This window comes from Manduca sexta, chromosome 13 (genome assembly GCF_014839805.1).
Source record: "Manduca sexta isolate Smith_Timp_Sample1 chromosome 13, JHU_Msex_v1.0, whole genome shotgun sequence".
NCBI classification, from domain to species: domain Eukaryota; kingdom Metazoa; phylum Arthropoda; class Insecta; order Lepidoptera; family Sphingidae; genus Manduca; species Manduca sexta.
Genome location: NC_051127.1, coordinates 10,487,516 through 10,508,509, shown reverse-complemented (window position 1 = coordinate 10,508,509; position 20,994 = coordinate 10,487,516). Strand labels below are relative to the sequence as shown.

General features: G+C 34.5%; 4 protein-coding genes across 11 annotated transcripts in view; 2 read left to right on the top strand and 2 right to left on the bottom strand.

The window, feature by feature from the left end:
* LOC119188469 overlaps positions 1-20,994 on the top strand; it is a 246,457-nt gene that overhangs the window by 215,666 nt on the left and 9,797 nt on the right. The gene's annotated exons all lie outside the window — the stretch shown is intronic.
* Positions 410-11,681, top strand: LOC115453657. 3 transcript variants are annotated; one of them, XR_005112275.1, is made up of 8 exons: positions 410-677; positions 1,257-1,389; positions 2,156-2,364; positions 5,004-5,292; positions 6,302-6,495; positions 8,260-8,477; positions 8,564-9,787; positions 9,866-11,681. XR_005112275.1 is itself a non-coding variant. In XM_030182369.2 (7 exons), the coding sequence occupies exons 2-7, from the start codon at positions 1,268-1,270 to the stop codon at positions 9,668-9,670; spliced, it is 2,139 nt and encodes a 712-aa protein (XP_030038229.2). In that variant the 5' UTR covers positions 410-677; positions 1,257-1,267; the 3' UTR covers positions 9,671-11,681. The 3 variants fall into 3 exon arrangements, 2 of the variants coding, with proteins under 2 accessions (XP_030038229.2, XP_037294015.1); XM_030182369.2 differs by having other exon boundaries at positions 8,564-11,681; XM_037438118.1 differs by having other exon boundaries at positions 413-626; positions 8,564-11,681.
* Positions 6,527-7,464, bottom strand: LOC115453660 (transmembrane emp24 domain-containing protein 5). The gene has a single exon (XM_030182373.2). The coding sequence runs from the start codon at positions 7,346-7,348 to the stop codon at positions 6,578-6,580; it is 771 nt and encodes a 256-aa protein (XP_030038233.2). The 5' UTR covers positions 7,349-7,464; the 3' UTR covers positions 6,527-6,577.
* Positions 12,595-20,659, bottom strand: LOC115453659 (presenilin-1). Of its 4 annotated transcripts, none has more exons than XM_030182371.2 (10): positions 20,581-20,659; positions 20,323-20,484; positions 18,271-18,488; positions 17,711-17,920; positions 17,400-17,620; positions 16,647-16,745; positions 14,822-14,920; positions 13,855-14,073; positions 13,477-13,589; positions 12,595-13,386 (listed from the first exon to the last, which is right to left on the bottom strand). In XM_030182371.2, exons 2-10 carry the CDS (start codon positions 20,467-20,469, stop codon positions 13,231-13,233), a joined length of 1,482 nt encoding a protein of 493 aa, XP_030038231.2. In that variant the 5' UTR covers positions 20,470-20,484; positions 20,581-20,659; the 3' UTR covers positions 12,595-13,230. The 4 variants fall into 4 exon arrangements, with proteins under 4 accessions (XP_030038231.2, XP_030038230.2, XP_037294021.1 ...); XM_030182370.2 differs by having other exon boundaries at positions 20,323-20,498; positions 20,581-20,636; XM_037438124.1 differs by having other exon boundaries at positions 20,323-20,625.

Below are 20,994 nucleotides of genomic sequence, written 5' to 3'. Positions count from 1 at the left end.
TGCCTAATTTTATTATCCATAAAAATAATAGGTTCTAGACGTAGGTCCGCGTTAAAAGATTGTGTAGAAATGGGCCTAATAAATACCTATTTTACGTTACATACAGTGTAATCCGTTTAGTTTCGTTAGTACGACTTCATATTTTTACATATTTCAACGTTTCCTTTTGTCTGCGGGTTACCGTCATATGTACGCAAAGGATTTCTAATAATATTCTCAAATTATTAAGTATATATATTTTTTTATCTTTGAGAAGTTTTAGGCATTTTTCTTGTAAAATCCAGCGTAAAATTATAATTGTAAGTGGAAACCCTGAAGTGAAGCGCACTGACGAGTGATGATCTTGATTTTTAATTGCTTGGTTGGGCATAAACATAGAGTAAGTAGAGACTAGAGAGACCAAAAGCTGAACGTAGACAGCAGTAGACAGTGACAAGTGATATTGCTTTCAACCGCAACGACCATCGTTTTGTTTATACTATATATACCTACCAGATACCTACGTACCTACCTAGTGACTACTCTTTGCCCCCTCATTGGGATTTAGAATTAAATGTGAACTTTTTGACTTTGTGAATTATTTATTATTGAAAGCATCGCATTCGCTATAGTAGAATTGATTTGAGGTGCGTTCTACGTACAGAAATAATTGTCTTAATTTCAACTAAAGTCTGTAGGTAAGCAAATTTGAGCTACATTCTATCTTCGTAATATATTTCTTGAAACGTGGGACAATTTTTTTATGTGTACACTTTCGAATGTTGTGCCGCTAAGTGTATGTTATATTGTGAATCATGATTTAATCGTATGTTATAAACTATTTACTTTGATATGTTGGTGTTGCGGTAGGTACAGTAAAATATCTTTCTAAAATAGTTCCGTTTGCTTTCCAAATCAATTTAAAATTAATTAGTGATAGCTGTAATTGATTGTAATCTCTTTTACTTACACTGCAATGATAAGATATTGTTTTTACTTTTGCCACATGGTCCCAGTACAGACTTCAATTATAATATAAATTATGTTTGTTTCTTCTTTTTAATTATGAGATAATTTTAAACAAAAAAAAATATGAAGTATTAGTTAAGCCAATTGGATATGGAACAATTAAAAATTATATAAATATGAAATAAAAGTATAAATGAATACATATTTTCGGACTCATAGGTCAATTATACAATTTATATGCTGGTATTTATAGCTAAAGAATTTGCATGTAGTTAAAACTATTGTGTAATTATAACAATTTGTTTCAGAAATCTCTGTAATGGGCTTAATTATTGGATTAATTAAGCGACTTATAAGACTGCTAATATACTTTACTACATTTGCTGCCATTATTGTTTTAATCCCAAATTTACCACCATACACACGGTTTACTGCAATCAAGTAAGTATGCATTGCCTTGGTACTTCTCATTAAGAGTACATTCATTTTGCTGAGCACAGTTTGATTGGTTTCCTGATTATGTTATTGCCAAAGCAAATGTCATTTTTACTGCACTTATAAAATTACTGCAGTGAATAATTACATTTGTGCTGTTTATTTATATTTTATAATATGAAGGATTATATGATATCACTTTTAAATTGCCTACTAAAATAACATGTATAAATTTATCAGCCCTCTACCCAAGTATCTAGAAATAGCTCTAAAAATAAATTTTAATAGACTAAATTAATACTGAAATCTGAAAAAAGGAATTTAAATGCTTCTCTGTGTCTATTACGCTTATTGAAAAAGGTATATTAAATATAAATTTTATGATTGTTTAGAAAAAAATTACAAAGTATATTAATTTCCTGAATAAATTATCAGACACTAGCGACCCGCCCCGGCTTCGCATGGGTGCAATGTTGATACTAAACACACTACAGAAAAACTGTGAATGTTGTATATAAAAACATAGTGGCCCGCTCTGGCTTCGCATGGGTATAACATAACAAAATAACAGTATTTCTCCACTATTTAGTGGATGTTATTATTGTACATATATAAACCTTCCTATTGAATCACTCTATCTATTTAAAAAAAACCATATCAAAATCCGTTGCATAGTTTTAAAGATTTAAGCATACATAGGGACAGAGAAAGCAACTTTGTTTTATACTATGTAGTGATTTGTATATTCAAATATTTAATAAATTTTTTTTAGATTGGCACCCACACTACCAAGCACAGGAAGTTTGACACCAAACAATGCCCTTAATAATGCCGAAAGACTTTACATAGACAAGTTGTTAGGGCCAGAAGCATTCCAAGTGTACAAAGGTGAATTGTATACAAGTTTAGCCACAGGTGAAATAGTTAAAGTGTCACCTGGTGGCCATGTCACTTTTGTAACCAAGATTGGACGACCATGTGGTAAGTGCCTTATATTGAATTTTATTGTTTTGTTACCATTGAACCGTATTAAGTTTAAATATTTCCAATTGCCATTTTATAGCATGAACTTTGCAGGAATGATGTCACTTAAAAGTGTGCAAAAATTTTGAAACTAGGGTGTTTCATCGTCCCAATGGGGAATATAAATGAATATTGTTTTGTTTTATTTATTGTTAAATTCTAGAATATATGTGAAAATCTTTTAAAGGATGTTTAATCTTTATAATTTGTAATTATTCAACATAAATTACTACACTGCTACATTGAGGGCTAGTAAAGACTGATTTTAATAAACAATCCTAATTGTTATCTTTATTATCATTTTCGTAAATCATAAATCAATAAGAATAAATTTTGTTTGGTATGTTAACAGATAACTCATTTTGATTGGATTATAGGTATGTGGAATAGATACGAATATAGCGATTTCAACCTTTTCTTTATTTCTACTGTAAATCATTTATTTTAATCGCATAGGTGATGAATTTCCAAAAAATTCCTAGTGCTCATTCAGGTAATTAAAGAAAACTGCAAAATTTCTTGCGTCTAAATCACAGCGGCTGCGCCTGTGTGTTGGTCGATCCAATGAAGATCGATCAATCAGTCATCCTGTCAGTTTCTTCTTTAATTTAAATAAAATCACAGACTACTAGTTATAAGGGTAAACACGCCTCTATAATAACTGAGGCCTTAGGCCAATCGAAAGTAATTACAAAAGTATTTTAATATTTCCATAAGGCTAATCTCTATTTACATACTTTTACTTTTTTATGACTTGGGACAATTCCAGATCGTGATTATGAATATATTACTTATGTAGTAAATTAAATTCCTTCTTGGGGTGAGGCTTCTGAAACCATATGAGACTGCATAGAACCCAGATTATAGAGTATTACATTGTGAAGTTAGGTTAAACGTAAACAAACTGTATTTCAACCTAGGTGAATGTTACGTTTCCGTGCTCTCACCACGTCACCGTCTATCGGCACCACGTGGAGGTAGTTATGTAGCGCGCCGCGTAAGTGAAAGATTTAGGCGTCCACTTACTAGTTAAATTTAACTTCCGATCAAATTTTATTTCGTATGCAAGAAGCATATCAAAATATTGTTTTTGTCTTCTGGTATAACGGGTCCGCCAACTAACACATACTTAATAGGCATGGCGTGAAGTTCTGGTAAAAATTAAACTGCAACATTAAACTGCAACATTGTACAAAACGATGCCACAACATATTCCAAATTTTGTGGGATTTTTATTTTTTATACTTATTAAAACTATACTATGTGTGCAGCTACTGCATCCTTAGTAAGTTATGAAACTCGGTATGAAAAAATACTAGAGACGATAAAATTTGTTTTGTGCGAATAAGACCTATCTAAAATGATAAATGGACGTGGATGAACATAAATAAAAAGCATTATCAGTTGTGACTTGCGAGACCGCAACATTCGAATTGTGCTTTCACTTGTTCACGCTTGTAGCCGATTAACACAATAAAACTGATGAAAGCAAAAAATGCATGAAAGGCATTAAAAAACGAGTGTATCCAGTTATATTCTTTTCTGTGTCGTATGAAAAACTTATTAAATCGGTTTTATATATTTTTTTGCTTATCTGGTAGTGTTGATATTTCATTATATAGAATTATAAGATAATCGATAAAGGGGAAATTTACTTTGTCCGTTACTGCCAAGATATGTGCCATTATATATCTAGATTTGAAATGACAAAAGTTAGGCACACGTTATCAAAATGCGGCATATAGAGAACACAATATATTATGTATGTATGATATACATTTTGATTGGGATGTTCACATGTTAATGCTCGTCTAACGCTTTTCATCTGAGCGAGGTCTTATAATCTTACAGATGTTTTTTAAACTTAGTAAAGTAAAGTTCCCAATATCATGCTACTTTATGTTATGAAATAAAGCCAATAAAATAGGGCTGTGTTATTAATTGTTGGCAAAAATGCCCATTAGAATTTTTTTTAAGCAAAAAGGGACCGAAAACATAAAAGTATTAATTATCTTATTAAAGTATAAGTCTCGAAATTACAAAAATAAGATTGCCTCGGTGGCGTAGCTTGCGCTCTGATGCCTCGGGTTTTGATTCCGCTTCCGGCAAAATTATATTAGGTATCTCTTCGCAGTGTAAACCTAAGTCCGGTATTTGTGTCCGACATAATGAAAAGCTTGCTACCTATCAAATTATGGAACGAAATACGCAATACGAAGAGTGGATGGATACATTAGTTACATCTCTGCCTACCGCTCAGGAGATAAAAGGCGTTAGTTTGTGTATGTTGGTTTCACCTGTCTTACGGCCCAATATCGACACTTGGGAGTATAACATTATCCGAACGAGTACTGGACCGAGTCCCTACTCGTCTTTATGCCGTATACCACCATACTAACCAAAACCCGCGGTGGCCTTCTTCGGCACATACGAGATTGCCTCGCGCCGTGGTATCTTGTTGCTCTGAGACAGCTGCGCGGAACCGTTCCAGCAAGTTATACTTACTAGGACTAATACTTAGATAAGCCTGCTTTCTTAACACATGCAATAACATTTGTAATCCATTACATTTACAAAATTTGTGTTTTACCTTTCAGTTGGACTAGTACAAGAGCATATTTGTGGTAGGCCTCTTGGTTTTGAAATTGATGAAAAATCAAACACGTTGTATGTGGCCGACGCCTACCACGGTATATGGAAAGTAGATTTGAAAACTGATAAAAAACAACTGTTAGTGTCTCCTCAAGTCGCTATCGGCGGTCGTAAACCGAAGTTGTTCAATTCGCTTGCGTTAGCTAAGAATGGAGACTTCTATTGGACAGACTCTACAAGTGATTTTCAACTTAAAGATGGCGTTATGAGTTTATTTGCAGATCCATCTGGCAGGTATGACTTTTTAAAAAAATTCATAGTTATTAGTTGTACAACCAATATGTAGAATATAAAATTATATTCACGATATATCGATTTTTTATTCTATTGTCGGACAACGAAATGAACTTCTGCAATTTTACTTGCTAATCTAGAATGACAGTATATTTCAATTTTTTTATAATTTGACTGTTGAAGCAAAACAATAGTCTATATTGCACATTAAGTTTTAAAATAAAGAGAAATATATTCTCTGTACTGCCTTCTAAAAAGCGGCGATAGCCAAGTTGGGTGTGGAACGGACTGCCAAGACGAATGTCCGCAGGTTCAAATCCCAAAGGCACACACCTCTGACTTTTCTAAAAAATCATGTGTGTATTCTTTGTGAATTTATCGTTCGCTTTAACGGTGAAGGAAAACATCGTGAGGAAACCTGCACATCTGAGAAGTTCTCTATAGGAATTTCGAAGGTGTGTGAAGTCTACCAATCCGCACTAGGCCAGCGTGGTGGACTAAGGCCTATAATCCCTCTCAGTAGTAGAGGAGGCCCGAGCTCAGCAGTGGGCAAGTATATAATACAGGGCTGATATTATTTTATTTACTGTCTTCTAGTTGTGTATTGTGTTTTTTCTGTTTGGTTACTTGGTTTTAAAGGACCTTTTAACTTTATTGATATATAATAAACAGTGCTTAGTGATAAAATGAGATGAAAGGATGCCTTACTAACGTTCAATGATGAATACCTATATAATATAAACATTGTTCGTACCCTTTCTGATATGGATTCATTGTGCAAACAGCAAGCTATTTGTATGTATATAATATCATAACCCCTGTGTTTACCGTTTAACATCATATTAAACGAGAATCGGTTTGTTTTTTACATATTGGCTTGTTACAAATAATCACATGTTGACATTACACATATGTGACCGTTCAACAACAAATCAACAACAGATTGTGCATAATAAGCAAAGGTGACTTTCCACAACATTGTATTTATAGAATTATTTATTTATTATAGGCTATTTTACTACAATGCTGGTAAGAACCAAAGCGAAGTCCTCCTGGATGACCTGTGGTTCGCGAATGGTGTAGTTATTTCGGCAGACCAGCAGTTTGTAGTGGTGTCCGAAACCAGTCGCCATAGACTTGTGAAATACTACATCGCAGGACCAAAGAAAGGCACTTCTGAAGTTTTCATTGATGGGTTACCGGGTAAGTTAGAAAAATTAATGCACAACATATATCCATAGCACACTAATTTTATTCTACATTACAAAAAAAAAAAATTGATGAGTTATTTGTAAGACTTGGTATTGAATAGTTTCTTTATGACATAAACTTGTAACATTCCCACTAAACACATGATGGTGATTTGAAATCCGGACCACAAATCAACAATTAACGTGTCCTCGAAGGCAAGGTAGGTGTCGCGCGATTTGAGGGCGCCGTATATATCGAGCAGTTGTCGCGCTTTTACCACGTGCTTCAGCGTCCGCGACAGAGAGTCTGCAATTCGTTCAATGTCGATGTAATACGGCGTGCCGTCGTTGTCAGACCCCATCCATTGCAGAACTTCCTCAACTACACGTTCCTTTCCTTCATCATCCACAAAGACATTCGTTTCCCGTGCGGTTGACTCCTCAGGCGGTTCAATCACCACAGAAATAAACACCAATTTGGAATTTATAATGCTGAAACTATTGTCCATACAAAAAGCGTAGTCGCCCTCAACCTCCAGTTCCAATATGATAGAGTTCTGCGGCTTCTTGTAATCCGAAATTATCTTCACACCATTCGGGTCGATAATGTCAAACGAGATATCAAAGTCACCGTGTTGTCCATCAAGAACTTGATAGTACACTTCCATAGTGTGACCGGTTGTTCCTTTTTCAAAGAAACACGTTCTCGAGCCGGGGTCTATCCGGAAGTTAACGTCACTCTCGTATATCGTTACCGCGTTGCATTGTACTATTATTATTAACAGCGACGCAACTATCCTTATTAAATTCATTTTTAAAATTAAATTTAGAATTTCTAATAATGCTATTGTAGCACGATAACTCATGCGCTCCGTGGTAGATGAATATAAGCAAACTATTTGTACAGGTGTTTTACTGTTGTTCACCGACGTAAAATGGTAACGCGTTAAATTCACTTATTAAAACCAAGGGAATTTATAAATTATAAACTTATAGATGGTGATGAAAAAAATAAGGATTAAGAGAGAGAAGATTAAAAAAATAAGGATTGGATACTATTTATAGCGTATAAAATTAAAGTAGTAAAATATATAAAACTTTTAGACCGTGGTCATGTTGTTGACCATGCTAATGGTCGTTGAAAATTGAGTACAAAATGTATTATTACACTGGTGTCTTATTTTTGTTTCGCGGAGAAAATGCCTTATGCCTACCGCTCAGCCTTTATGGGGGCGACTGGACGGTTATGTTGGGGTCACCGTGCCTTACGACCCGGCGTTGAGCCGCCCGGATTTGATGACGACCTTCGGGGGGCCGCCAAACCGAGTCCGTAACCTATATACGACACACGGCCTACCAAAAATTTCGCGGTGGCCCTCTGCGGCGCATTAGGGACGGCTACGGGCTTCCTCTGACGTATGTGTCTAAGTCGTCGTCCGCAGCCGCCCCTGCGCGATGCCGCCTGATGTGGCCCGTCTCATTTGGCTCAAATGCCCTGGCGGAACTGAAGGACGCTAACGGCGTCAACGGCAGCATGAGGCCTACCTTCCACGCCACCGTCCATCCCGGGGGTCACCAAAATGTGCACAAAGTACACTAAGGACGGTAGGCGCCTTGGCGCTCGGCGCCGACCCCCCTAAAATATACTGGTGCCTACCTCCTTCCTCTCGTGTTCTACCTATTTTAAAGCAGTAGTACTAAACATGTTTATTGCTTTTACGCGCTGACATACCGTATATTAAAAAAAATTGCTCATAAACATTCACATTATTTACAGGAAGTCCAGACAACTTACGCGTCCTCCCCGATGGGTCTGGTGTGCAGGTGGCGCTTTATATTGTTTTTGATGACGAACATCCGCTTCTTATAAAATCAATGTCTGAAACACCATTAGTGAGAAAATTCCTTGCGCGCATTCAACGCTTAATCGAAATACCCTTTGAATATTTAAACAGTTTGTACCCTCATATAATATTGGAAGAAATAGTATACTTTGTAAGTATAATCCCTACTAAAAATTTATAATAAACAATAATTACTTCCACAGATAATTTCATCTGACATTTCTTTTTTTTTTTCAGATTGGTCACTTTAAAAGTATTTCAGGTTTGGCACCAGGAAAATCAGGTTTGCTGCAATTAGATTGGGATGGTAAAATTGTTGCTTCATATTTCAACAATGATGGGACTTTGGGACACATCAGTGATGCCATTGTTTACAACGGGAATTTATACACTGGTAATCCACATCTCCAAAACTTTATAGGATCCGTGGGAGCGCCTCCGCTATTACTAAACGCTTTTAGCGGAGCCAAAAAATTGGAAAAAAAAGAAATCCCTAATGATTCCAAACCTCAACAAGTGAAGGAAGCACCTAAGACTCCTGAAAAAGTAATTGTTCAGGATATAAAGGTTCCAAAACCTGTTGAATCTGTGAAACCGAAGCCTGTCGAGACACCGAAACCTGAGCAAAAGAGACCAGTAGTCGACACAAAACCACAAGCTAAAGAACCTAGCCCATCAACAGGCAAACAACCTGATCAGAAGCCAAGTGTCGAAGTAAAACAAACACAACAAGCGCAGGCCAAGCCTACGATTAAAACAGAAACGAAACCGACTCCTACACCACAACCTGAAGCTAAACCTACTCCAAAACCTGAAGCTAAACCTACTCCAAAACCTGAAGTTAAACCTACTCCAAAACCTGAAGCTAAACCTACTCCAAAACCTGAAGTTAAACCTACCCCGAAACCTGAAGCTAAACCTACTCCAAAACCTGAAGTTAAATCTACTCCAAAACCTGAAGTTAAACCTACCCCGAAACCTGAAGCTAAACCTACCCCGAAACCTGAAGCTAAACCTACCCCGAAACCTGAAGCTAAACCTATACCTAAGTCTGAAACCAAGCCACAATCTAAACCTGCAGTCCAAACTACGCCTATGCCTAAAGCTGCTGATACAAAGCACACTACAGAAAAACCCATCGCTGCTAAAACATCTGCATCACGGGACTCCGAGAAAAAGGAATCGGACCCCCAAAAACCCGCAAAGCCTGTTAAGCAAAGTGCAAAACAAGAAATTCCAATTAAAGAAGAAATATCATCGGATACTGCAAAACCAAACAAGGACACATTAAAAGTAATCAAAAAAGGTGGTCCAGCAGAGATACCTAACCCTAATTTGGTGTAGATATTCAAACGTCAGTAAACTTGTGTTCGTCCACTGGTTGAATATTGACCATAATCATTATTCAAATTTTGAACAGAAATTGATAATCGAAATTGTTTTTTTTATTGATAACACTAAAGGTCATGAATGGGTACTGGGTAATAAACAAACATAAAAGATAATTGGTTAGAACAGAGTAGAATAAGGCACAAAATTATCCTGTCTGTACCTACTTATACAGATATTAGATACAAATCATCTATATTCATTTTATATTAAATTATTTTTAGAACAAGATCTCTTTATAATGAGGAAATATCAGTTTTATTTTATATTAAATTATTTTATTTTATATTCCTAGAAGGTTATGGCAATATAATAGTGTAATTTTATTACCATCATTCCAAACTGTCATTCCAAATCAGTAAAAGGTAGCAAGGGTTCTGGTACAAGTAACAAAAAAATTTTTATTCTGTGTAAGTTAAAAATCTTTAAAGTGGTCATAACGAGGATGGTTGTATAAATCGTTTTAGTGTAATCTATAGATTAGTTAATAGTTTTTGCACAAATAGAAAAAATTACAACTATTTTGCCTGATGTCTCATAAATATTAAGATGTTTCTGTTTATTTTTATTTGGACTTTTGGTTTATATAATTTTTTGCTTAAAGTATATTTGAAATTGTGTTATTACGTTTTCATATGTTTATTACATTCACTGATTTCTCATAATGTTTTGTTATTGAGGGTGAAGTAGAAAAAGCGATAGAAAAATATTATTCTCAATTCAGGACCAATAGAATGATTCAATAATAAATTATCAGAAAAACTTACAAATATCGCTATAAATCTGCACTATGTTCAAACAAATGATGTTATATATTTTTTTTTATTTATACCAATATTAGGAACATAAGCCCGAGCTGATTATTGTTACCATGAAATCACTGTCACCAATAGTGCAATACATAATTAAGCAGTACATAATAAAAATAAATTTTATCAAGTTTTCAATTTATATTTTTAGTGGTGTTAACGAGTACAATCAAAATTTACGAAGAAAACTTGATATTTTCGTCGTACATATAGGATATTTTTATATAATAAGTATGAGAGGTCGTATGTTTTGGTAAGTATTACCACTAAGTATTACTGACCGATAGTTCTGGAACCACTTTCCCTATATTGCAATAATTATTGTAATAAATTAAGATTTTGTATGTAGATCGAAAAGTAACATAAATCAATTTCATTTTTTCGGTGATGAACACACATTCCATACTTTTCTTTAACAATAATTATATTTTGAAATGTGAATGATATTGATTAAAATTTATTCGGCTCGCAATTTTTACATTTATGTCCTTTTGGCAGTATTGATTCTGGGATAGTGCGAATGAAGCTCAATAACTAGATTCGGACGAATAAAAAAAACATGATCTGTTACTACTACATTGGTATGGCTGCTTATTAGAATGAAATTCACTCCAGAAATGGCTAACCAGGTTAGTATAACCGGCGCATTTTGCGTATTCACCTGTTTTTATTTTTTACATTATTATCATTTGGGTACTGCATAATCAATTATACCATATATATATATATATATATATCAAGTAGCTATATTGCATTGCCCATTACCTAGCTAATAAAGAATCTGAGTTTAACTAAACACTGAATTGACACTTTCTTTCGATGCTAAAATAATATTTAGATTGTCGACGACAATCATTAATTAAAATTATTTTAAAAAATCTTATTGGTAAGACCATTGATGTTTTCATTATAAATATACGTAAGCAATAAATATATTTTTTGATATATCTGTGCACATATTACTTTGTGTTAGTACGTCTGGATGGCGGGTTTCCCACTGCGACATTTTTTCCTAAATGAATGTACTTGTGTACCATTCATAATAATATTTACTGTGCCTCGTCTTAAACAAAATAAGTTACACCCGCCATCCTCACACGACGAATGGTTTGTGTAACAATCGACTAGTTTTTATTAAAATAAACTGTTTGGTAATATGGTGGAATTTTTATTTCTTTAAATGCGGGTTGTAGGCCGGAAACTGAGCTATTTTAGTTTAGGTATCTATAAATTACCTTATTAGGTTTAGCTCGGGACTTCGAACTCATTAAAAACTTTCGCGCAATAAGGGAGATGCTGATATAATAATTGTTTAAGTATCAATATTTTGTCACTAAAATGTTAAAAAAAAGAAACATAAAAGAAAGGCCACAGCAACGTTTATATTTTAGATATTGCATCTTCCCTATATAAACTCGAGCTGTACAGTCCAAAGGGATATTATTATATTGAAAAGACTTATTCAAAAAGAATATATTTAATAATAATATTATAAAAGAATGGACAATTGATGACAAAAAATAAAGCCCGGAGTTTCTTTCTGCCTTTCTTCTTCGGGTAGTCATCGCTTAGGTAGTTAATAAAAGGCTGGTAGGTTAGCTAGGTTAGAGCTTTTATTGTCCTCACCGGTGAGGATCGCGACGCGTTTCTCCCTTATTGCTTATTTAAAAATACATATATACATCATTTTATTTTTTCTTCCCTGCCAGCCCGAGCTGGCTTCTTTGTTTACTAAGTATATTTTTCATTTATTTTATTTTCAAAATAAATTGTCTTTGTTTATATAAGCTAATATAATAATTAAATATTCTCATGTACCTTGACTTATCATAAGTGCAACTATGTTCGCATACGTGATGAATAAAGCAATTTTATTTTATTTATTTTTATTGACCTAGGATATCTTGTATTTATTAATTTATAATGTGATATGAAACATATCTTTCAGGATTCGTCGATCACGCTAACCGTCATAATGGGGACCTTCCATGCTATAAAAACAGTGTTGTGCGTCTTGGATTCTGCCATCCCTACACAAATTAGGTTTTAAGATGAAATAAAAAACATGTATCTTTTAGAAAATTCAATTTTGCTTTAATCGGAGAGAAATAAGACAAAATATTAAATAATTTTTGTCTATAACATTAATGACACATAAATAATGAAAATTAGGAATCTAGTAATGATAAAAACTTTGCTTATTAGTTGGAATGTCTATATAACACACCTCTTGCTGCGATTGCTTAAAGATGCTGAAACACCTTACGTATATAATAATGATGAGTCTTTGACCAGATTTGACTGAAGTATTTAAACATTTTGATCACGTTTGGTTGGTGCCAATGAATATGAAAATTAAAAAGTTCTTCACACACTATGTCTTATAAAAGTTCAAACACAATAAATATTATGTACATCAATATCTTACTCTATTGGCATTTAATCAAATGTATTGCATCGTAAATTCTTATCCATACATCTAATATCTACACATACTTTTAAACATTAACTAAACTTGACAAACTATTTCAGTCAATTTATTGCTCATAGGAGCAATTAACAATTTAAATTTTGAGTCTGATATTCATGTTGTCCCGCCAACTGTCTCGGGAATATTTTTACGGGTCATGTTGATATACATTTCATAAAGTCACTCGGCAAGTGTGTGAAACAAACAAACGATCAAATATACTTGTGAAGCGTTAGCTAAATGAACACCTGTTCAGCGGCCAACGCGTCTGCAAATGGCTTCACAACACACCGCGTAGCGAAATAGAATATAAGGCCAAAAGTTATCGAGATGGGCAGTGCCGGTAAAGCTTTCTTGAGTATCGCTAACAGGAGCAGCGTCAGGCACAGCCCCTGTTGAAAAATGTACATATCAATAACATATTCAGCTGGGCATAACAATATGTCGTAGTTTATTCAATATAAAAAAAAAACTTTACTCACGATCAATATGGCCACGAAACAAGCGAGCGTCGTGTTCCAGTCACCGTACGAACTCGCCTTGCCCACAAGCACGCTATAGAATATGAAATCCCCTAGACCAAGTTTTACGCCCTCTAAAAGACATTAAAGTTATTCGTTAATAATATTATGTGCTTACATAAAAATAAATCATTGTTAAATAACATAATACAAATAATAGTTTGTTTAGATGTCAAAAAACGGGAATATAAGAAGGATGTCTGGCATAGAGCGGTACGAACAGCGGCTTCACTCAGCGTTCGTAGCGCCGGAACCGCTCGTTGATAAAGCCTGATTTCACGGCTAATCCGTAAAAAAATGTGTATTTGGTAATTGAAGTACATATTGCTCAATACTCACTCTCCTCGTCGGCTTCAGCGTGCGCGGGGTGTTGTGCGTGCGTCGGCGGGGGCGGGTGCGGCCGGTCGACGCGCGTGGTGTAGTGCGGCGGCTGGGCGGAGTCCACGCGCAGGCGGCGCGGCGCGGCGCTCCAGCCGGCGCTGAACCCTCCTTCGTCGTCTCCGCCGTCGCCTGCAGCGCCGGACTGATTTTCGCGCCGTTGTTCACCTTCGCGGGATTCTAGCCAAACACGTACCAATCGCAGTTATTTATAAAGCAAAATATTCATAGCAACACATAGAATTTAACGGATATTTAATATTATTGTAACCATAACACTTTACACAGTATAAGCTACAAAAATGAAATTATGATAAAGAAATTAGAGTTAAATTATAATCGCACAATCAAAGTGATCCCTGTCTGTATATGGGTTTTGATTTCGTTTAAAGAAACAGCTATTCTATGCAGAGTAAATTAATGAAGTAAGTAATTCAAATAATAAGAGTAGACTAGATAACCACAGTAAAATATTAGTATCTTAAAAAACTTTTTTCATCATCCAATTTTTTTGTATGTGACACTTAAAAGTAATTGGCATTGTGTATTGAAGTAGATTGGTATTGTTTTATTTAATATAGCTAACGCCTTAACTTTTGTGAGAGGTAGTTAGTTAGGTAGGGGCACTGGGGAATTGATTGTGAATATTTTATTAGTTCTCTATAGCAACATTTAGAAAAATCAAACCTGATTTAGCCCCATAATTAGCATTTCCTGTGTAAGGGTTAATAAAACCCAAGAAAAGATGACACATTATTTAAAAAAAATATGTTTTTTTAAATACTTAATATTGCCAACATAGCATTCAACAGAACTTCTTCAATATTATGAATTTTGAGAGTCATCAACTTTTCTATGCTGTATGCAGTAACATAGTGCAATAGGGACGAGACATGTTAAGAGGGAAAGGAAGGGCGCGGCGACGGACCGTGCGGGTTGAGGGGGCGCAGCTCTCGCTCGCGCGGCTCACCTGCCCGCGCCGAGCCCTCCGGCACGCTCGTCGCTGCCAGGCAGTACATCACCGTCGCTGCACAAATAACACACTATACATTAAAGGGGAAACAATATGGTATCAGGTGAACACTTATAATCCTCATTACACGCTGGGATGGGCGTCACTGAGGGTAGGGTATGGGGAATAAGACTGGTGTATTATTTTTTTCAGATTTGCAGTTACCATACAAATCATACATACATATTACTGAAAACTAAAAACAAAAGCTATATTGAAATTAAACTAATTTTTCGGATTCTATCGCGGTTTTTTGTTTTTTATTTTTCTCCCGACGTTTCGAAGACTTTGCAGCCTTCATGGTCACGGGGGGGACTGAGGTGTTGTTCATCCGCAAAGTCAAAGTTACAATATCTACCTACATTTTACAATTATACAACTTTTTTAAATTTTTAGCTGTTGGTGGTCCGATCTACGCAGAATGAGCTCACAGTGTCTTGAAGTCTGGCAGCCGGTCTTTTGGGTTCCGATTTAATTAAATGTAGAACTGGATCCAACCATCTTCCCTATTGAAATTAGGATGTTTTTTAATTTCAATAGCCTCGCGAATCATCCTGGGCAGGAATCGGTGTTCTTTGGCGAGGATTTGTGGCTTGTCTAGTCGCAGATAATGATTGGCGCCTCCTTCAGAGTGTTCAGCGACTGCAGACTTCGTCGAGCGTCGGTGTTTCACGTCAGCTATATGTTCTTTTACGCGGGTCCCTATATTTCTTTTTGTTTGCCCGATATAAGAGAGGCCACAGTTGCAATCTATTTTGTATACTCCCGGTTCTTGTAGAGGTTCTTGTTTTGGATGGTGGTTAACAGTTAGCTACCGTGGGCAAATCTTTGTTTCAGAGAGCACAAGGAATCTGTGACGAGAAACACCTGGCCGCTGAGCTGCAACATGTCAAGCAAGTACTGCGAGACAACAAGCTCCAAATTCCACGCCGCCGTCACAGAAACCGAGTGAAACCAGCCACAGTTGAACGTGTTCCGGTTGTATTACCATATGTAAGAGGAGTCACCGACAAGATTGGCTACATCCTGAAGCGTGCTTCCATAAAAACTTATTTTAAGCCGCCTAAGAAGATTAGTCAATTTTTACCACCTGTCAAGTGTCATATACCTCTACAAGAACCGGGAGTATACAAAATAGATTGCAACTGTGGCCTCTCTTATATCGGGCAAACAAAAAGAAATATAGGGACCCGCGTAAAAGAACATATAGCTGACGTGAAACACCGACGCTCGACGAAGTCTGCAGTCGCTGAACACTCTGAAGGAGGCGCCAATCATTATCTGCGACTAGACAAGCCACAAATCCTCGCCAAAGAACACCGATTCCTGCCCAGGATGATTCGCGAGGCTATTGAAATTAAAAACATCCTAATTTCAATAGGGAAGATGGTTGGAAGCTTGCACAAGCCTGGGATCCAGTTCTACATTTAATTAAATCGGAACCCAAAAGACCGGCTGCCAGACTTCAAGACACTGTGAGCTCATTCTGCGTAGATCGGACCACCAACAGCTAAAAATTTAAAAAGTTGTATAATTGTAAAATTTAGGTAGATATTGTAACTTTGACTTTGCGGATGAACAACACCTCAGTCCCCCCCGTGACCATGAAGGCTGCAAAGTCTTCGAAACGTCGGGAGAAAAATAAAAAACAAAAAACCGCGATAGAATCCGAAAAATTAGTTTAATTTCAATGTCTAACATTCGCGTAAATATAAGAAATCATTACAAAAGCTATACATACATGAATAAATTAAAGCTGGAAATATTGGTTCGTTGCGTTCCTGGGCAGTTTCCACTAATATTCTAAGTGGTCCTTTTGGTGTTAATACAGCTACCAAATCTGAAATAAAATATTTGTTATGAATATAGGAATATTTAAGGATAACAATTACGGTGAACTAAAAAGAATATTTTATCATATCAATTTGCTATATTATTAAAAAAAACACATATATACGAAAATATACATAAAATATTTTATTGAAACATGTACCAATTTGGTCACACTGTGCTAATAATTGGCCCATGTAGTACTCCTCACTCCGCTATACGCAGCGTCGCTCCACTCTGCTGATGCTACTCATCCCTATACGTAGCATTTACCTTAGAACGATAGCTTACTAGTGTAATTAAATGGCATTGTGAGTTTCTTATGCTTCAAAATGACAATGTCAGTTGTAATACAAAGCTCCAATTATTGTTACTATTGCTCATGGATTATGTAGCTCGCCATAAGGCATTATTAATGATTTTCTCTATACATACTTGTAAATAAAAATAGATACACAATTGCTAAAATTTGTTATCTTATATCACTTTTTACTATTATAAATGCAAATAATTATAAAAATGTTTGAATGTTTTTTAAAGTTAATGCAGTAACCGCTCAATGGTGTTAGATACAATTTGGCAAATAGGTGGATTAACATAACACTTTTTATCCTGAAAACTTTATTAATATATAAAGTATAAAAAAAATTGGTAATAAATTTACCCCAAATAGATATAACAGCTAGTACTGCCCATGTGGTCCACTCTGGTAGATACTTAATGAACACTAGCGCCATGAGCGCCGCGATGAATATTAAGTATGCCTGCTGCAACCTCAGCGGGCCCTTCCAATGGATCACAATCATTCCCATCACACCAAAGTTCCACATCACAAATACTAAAGTTATGTAATCCATTGGAACATTGTAGGCTCTGAGAGCTTCCCTATAAAATATTAACATAGTTATTTCTTTACTCATGATACAAGTAGTTGAAATGAATTTCGAATAATACCATAAATTAAAATATACTTACTCTATATAAAGATATGAGAATAAAAATAACAGCATAAGGGAAGAAAGTATCAGCCAACCATGAATTATTTTATAGCATCTCTTCTTATAAAGGACTATGAGCAACACGGTCATGAGTGCTATAACACTGAGCAGTATCATGGAATTGGCCAAAGCATTCCATACTTTTGTCACTGCATATGGACTCTCTTCATGAAATGGTGTGTATGCCCTAAAAATAAATCAATTATAGTTTTAAAAATTGTGCTATTTACTTACGACATAATACAAAATACCTAGATTTATACACCTTTACGACAGGTGAACACTGAGACAATTCAGAAAAAAAATTATAAAAAAAAAATGATAGACCCTCACAGAGAGGCTGAACTTCACAAATGAAGTAATAGAGTATTTAATTGAAATTTAATGTATTATGTATTCTCAGAATTTTTAGTTTCATATGAATTTGATTTTGTTTATATAAAAAAAATAACCAATGATAAATGTTAATGTTAGTATTTCATTAGCCTCTAATGATAGCTTAATTTAATTGCAAACATATTTTATTGTATAACTTACAGATATACATCCTTGACAGAATAAAAGTTGATGGATGATATTGTGGCCACAACAACTAACATACACAATGTTACAGGTACAAATAACTTGATCACATGTCGAGCTCCATATTTCAACTCTAGCTCTTCAATTTGTGGTTCTGCTGCAGGCACATTTGGTGGATTAGGGGGCTGGTGACTTGCTGCTCCGGAGCTTCCACTTTCTGCTTGATCGACACTCTGGAGAATGTTAACAGATTATTTGTTATGCCTTTCTAAAAACTATGATTGTTGCTTACACAATTATACACAACCATAATATTGAGTGTGGCATCAAACAACATTTTCTTGTACATTAAAAGCTAGAAATAATGTTATATGATGTGATAATGTCAAAAAAGAATTGGGGAAACTTCTGTACTACAAGTGTTACTATGATGTGTGCGACTTTCTAAATGATACTTTCATTTAACTTTGTACTGGCTGATATTGTGATTTCTACATGGGCATTACATAGTTCCTTTGAATATAATCTATTGTAAATTGTATGAATGTGGAATTATTCTTTTTTCATATTATGTATGCCTAATGTGAGACATTTATCTATATGAGACATTAATTGTAAAATGTAATTTTGATATTGATTTATTTTGTATTAATGTTGAACTTTCATTTTTTATTATTATTATTACTTATTTAAATTAATTTAGCTTAATGAAGAATTTCAGACTATACTGTTTATTGTCTTATATATATATTAATTACACTTGTATGCTAATATTAGGCTGATCATAGAGCACTAAGCATAATATTATTATTTCAACAATGTATCACAAGTGAACAATAAATTATTGATTGATTGATTGATAATGTTTTAACTAAGGGACTCAAGACCAATACAATGGCAATAACCAGATGATGTTATCATTTAAAATTTTCCAACACCTAGCACAAATAGACAGGAAAAAGACAATGCCTTACATCAGATATGGTAATATTTGCTTGTTCCATGACCTAACTTATATGGCTGAATTTGCCACTATCTTGGGACTATTTTCACCTTAACCATAATGTCAGTGAAAACCAGTTATAACATTAGTGGGACCACCAAATTTAGTAACTATATGGTCTTTGAATACTTTTATTGGCCTACCACTCAACTATTGGTGATATTTTATACATTTTTATGATGGCGTACCAATGTTTTAAATATATTATCCAATAAATGTTATAAGAACTAATTTTTTTTTAATTATTTTTTTTTTGCTAATGCCTGTAATAGACTAGTTTGCGAAAAAATTAAATAAAACGGACTACGAAGTTTATTGTGTAAAAAATCTATGCACTACTATCAGTAAAACATTCATAGTCTAAATATGAGAGGAGAAAAATTTTGAAACTTTAGATAATAATAAAATAAATTGTGGATATATCATTATGGCTTCTTCAATCACAAATCACAATAGAGATAATAATATTTCGGTTTAGTGAAAAAAAAAATGTTTTATAGCCAATTAATTCTGACAGTATTGGTCATTTTAATAGATATTATGTTGTTTTATCAGTGTTGTTGTATGTGGTTTGTTGACATGGGTGTTTATATAAACCATATGATGAGATCTCGCCATTTGATCAATATTTCGCTGTCATCAATCAATCATAAAGTTTTTTTGACATGCTTACAAATGGTTTATTCTCGAAATCGGATATGAGATTGAAATCGGGATCGTTTAATGAAAACGACTTATCAGTCGTAACTGATCACTCTTAACGGTTACTACTATAATAATAAAAGCACCTATGAAAATATTGAGCATATCATAATAATATAACATAATTAATGATATGACTTGATGCTATAGCAAAAAATGACAATGAGAATATCTAATACCCACAAGTAATTAAAATCTCTGTGAAATTTAAACTAAAAAACACAACAGATAGACACAATCATTAAATATGTTGGTAGTGGGTGTATTATTAGTCATTACAGACATACTTTATGTAGATGCACATCACTTTTGTAAAGTTCTGCAGTATAATAAGATCCACAAGAAAAATAAAATATACTAACGCCATATGTACGTTGGCTTTCCGATTTAGATTTCCTTTTTCTAGCTATCCGTTCTGCTATTTCTCTGTCTGGTCGAGCTTCTGCGATGTGGCCGTCCATGAGTGCAGTGTGCTCCGTCGCCTCTGTTTCGCTCTCGATGTCACTCATTCATTAAATCTTTCACTAAAATACATTTTCTAATAAAGTTTTTAATAAAATTGAATCCGTTTAGCCCCAATTTTAGGTGAAACACAATAAATTCAATAAACAGGTACCAACCAAAGAATAGGGTATAAACTATAAACAAGACAGAAGTGAATACAGATCACAGAGTAAATAAACTAGAATGCATAGACTAGGGTAGGGATTCCAATCGGTTCTGAACGGAAAAACACCGATTTTTATTTTATAAAAAAAAATATTAATTTCAGTACTTTCCACTAAAATACTTTGAGTAGTGTGTGTGTTTGTAGGATCAATTACATAAAACAATATAAAAACAATTATTGTAATTTTTCTTTTTTTATTTTTAGTAAGAATCAATAACATTGACATATGTAACTTTAGTGTTGTATTTTAATCGACTTCTAAATTTTGATTTGTATGTCATCTATGATACGCACTGATCACTCTAGTTTATTGGCTCAGAACAATGACAAGCATAGAAGTAACACTATGACATTTGAGTGTACT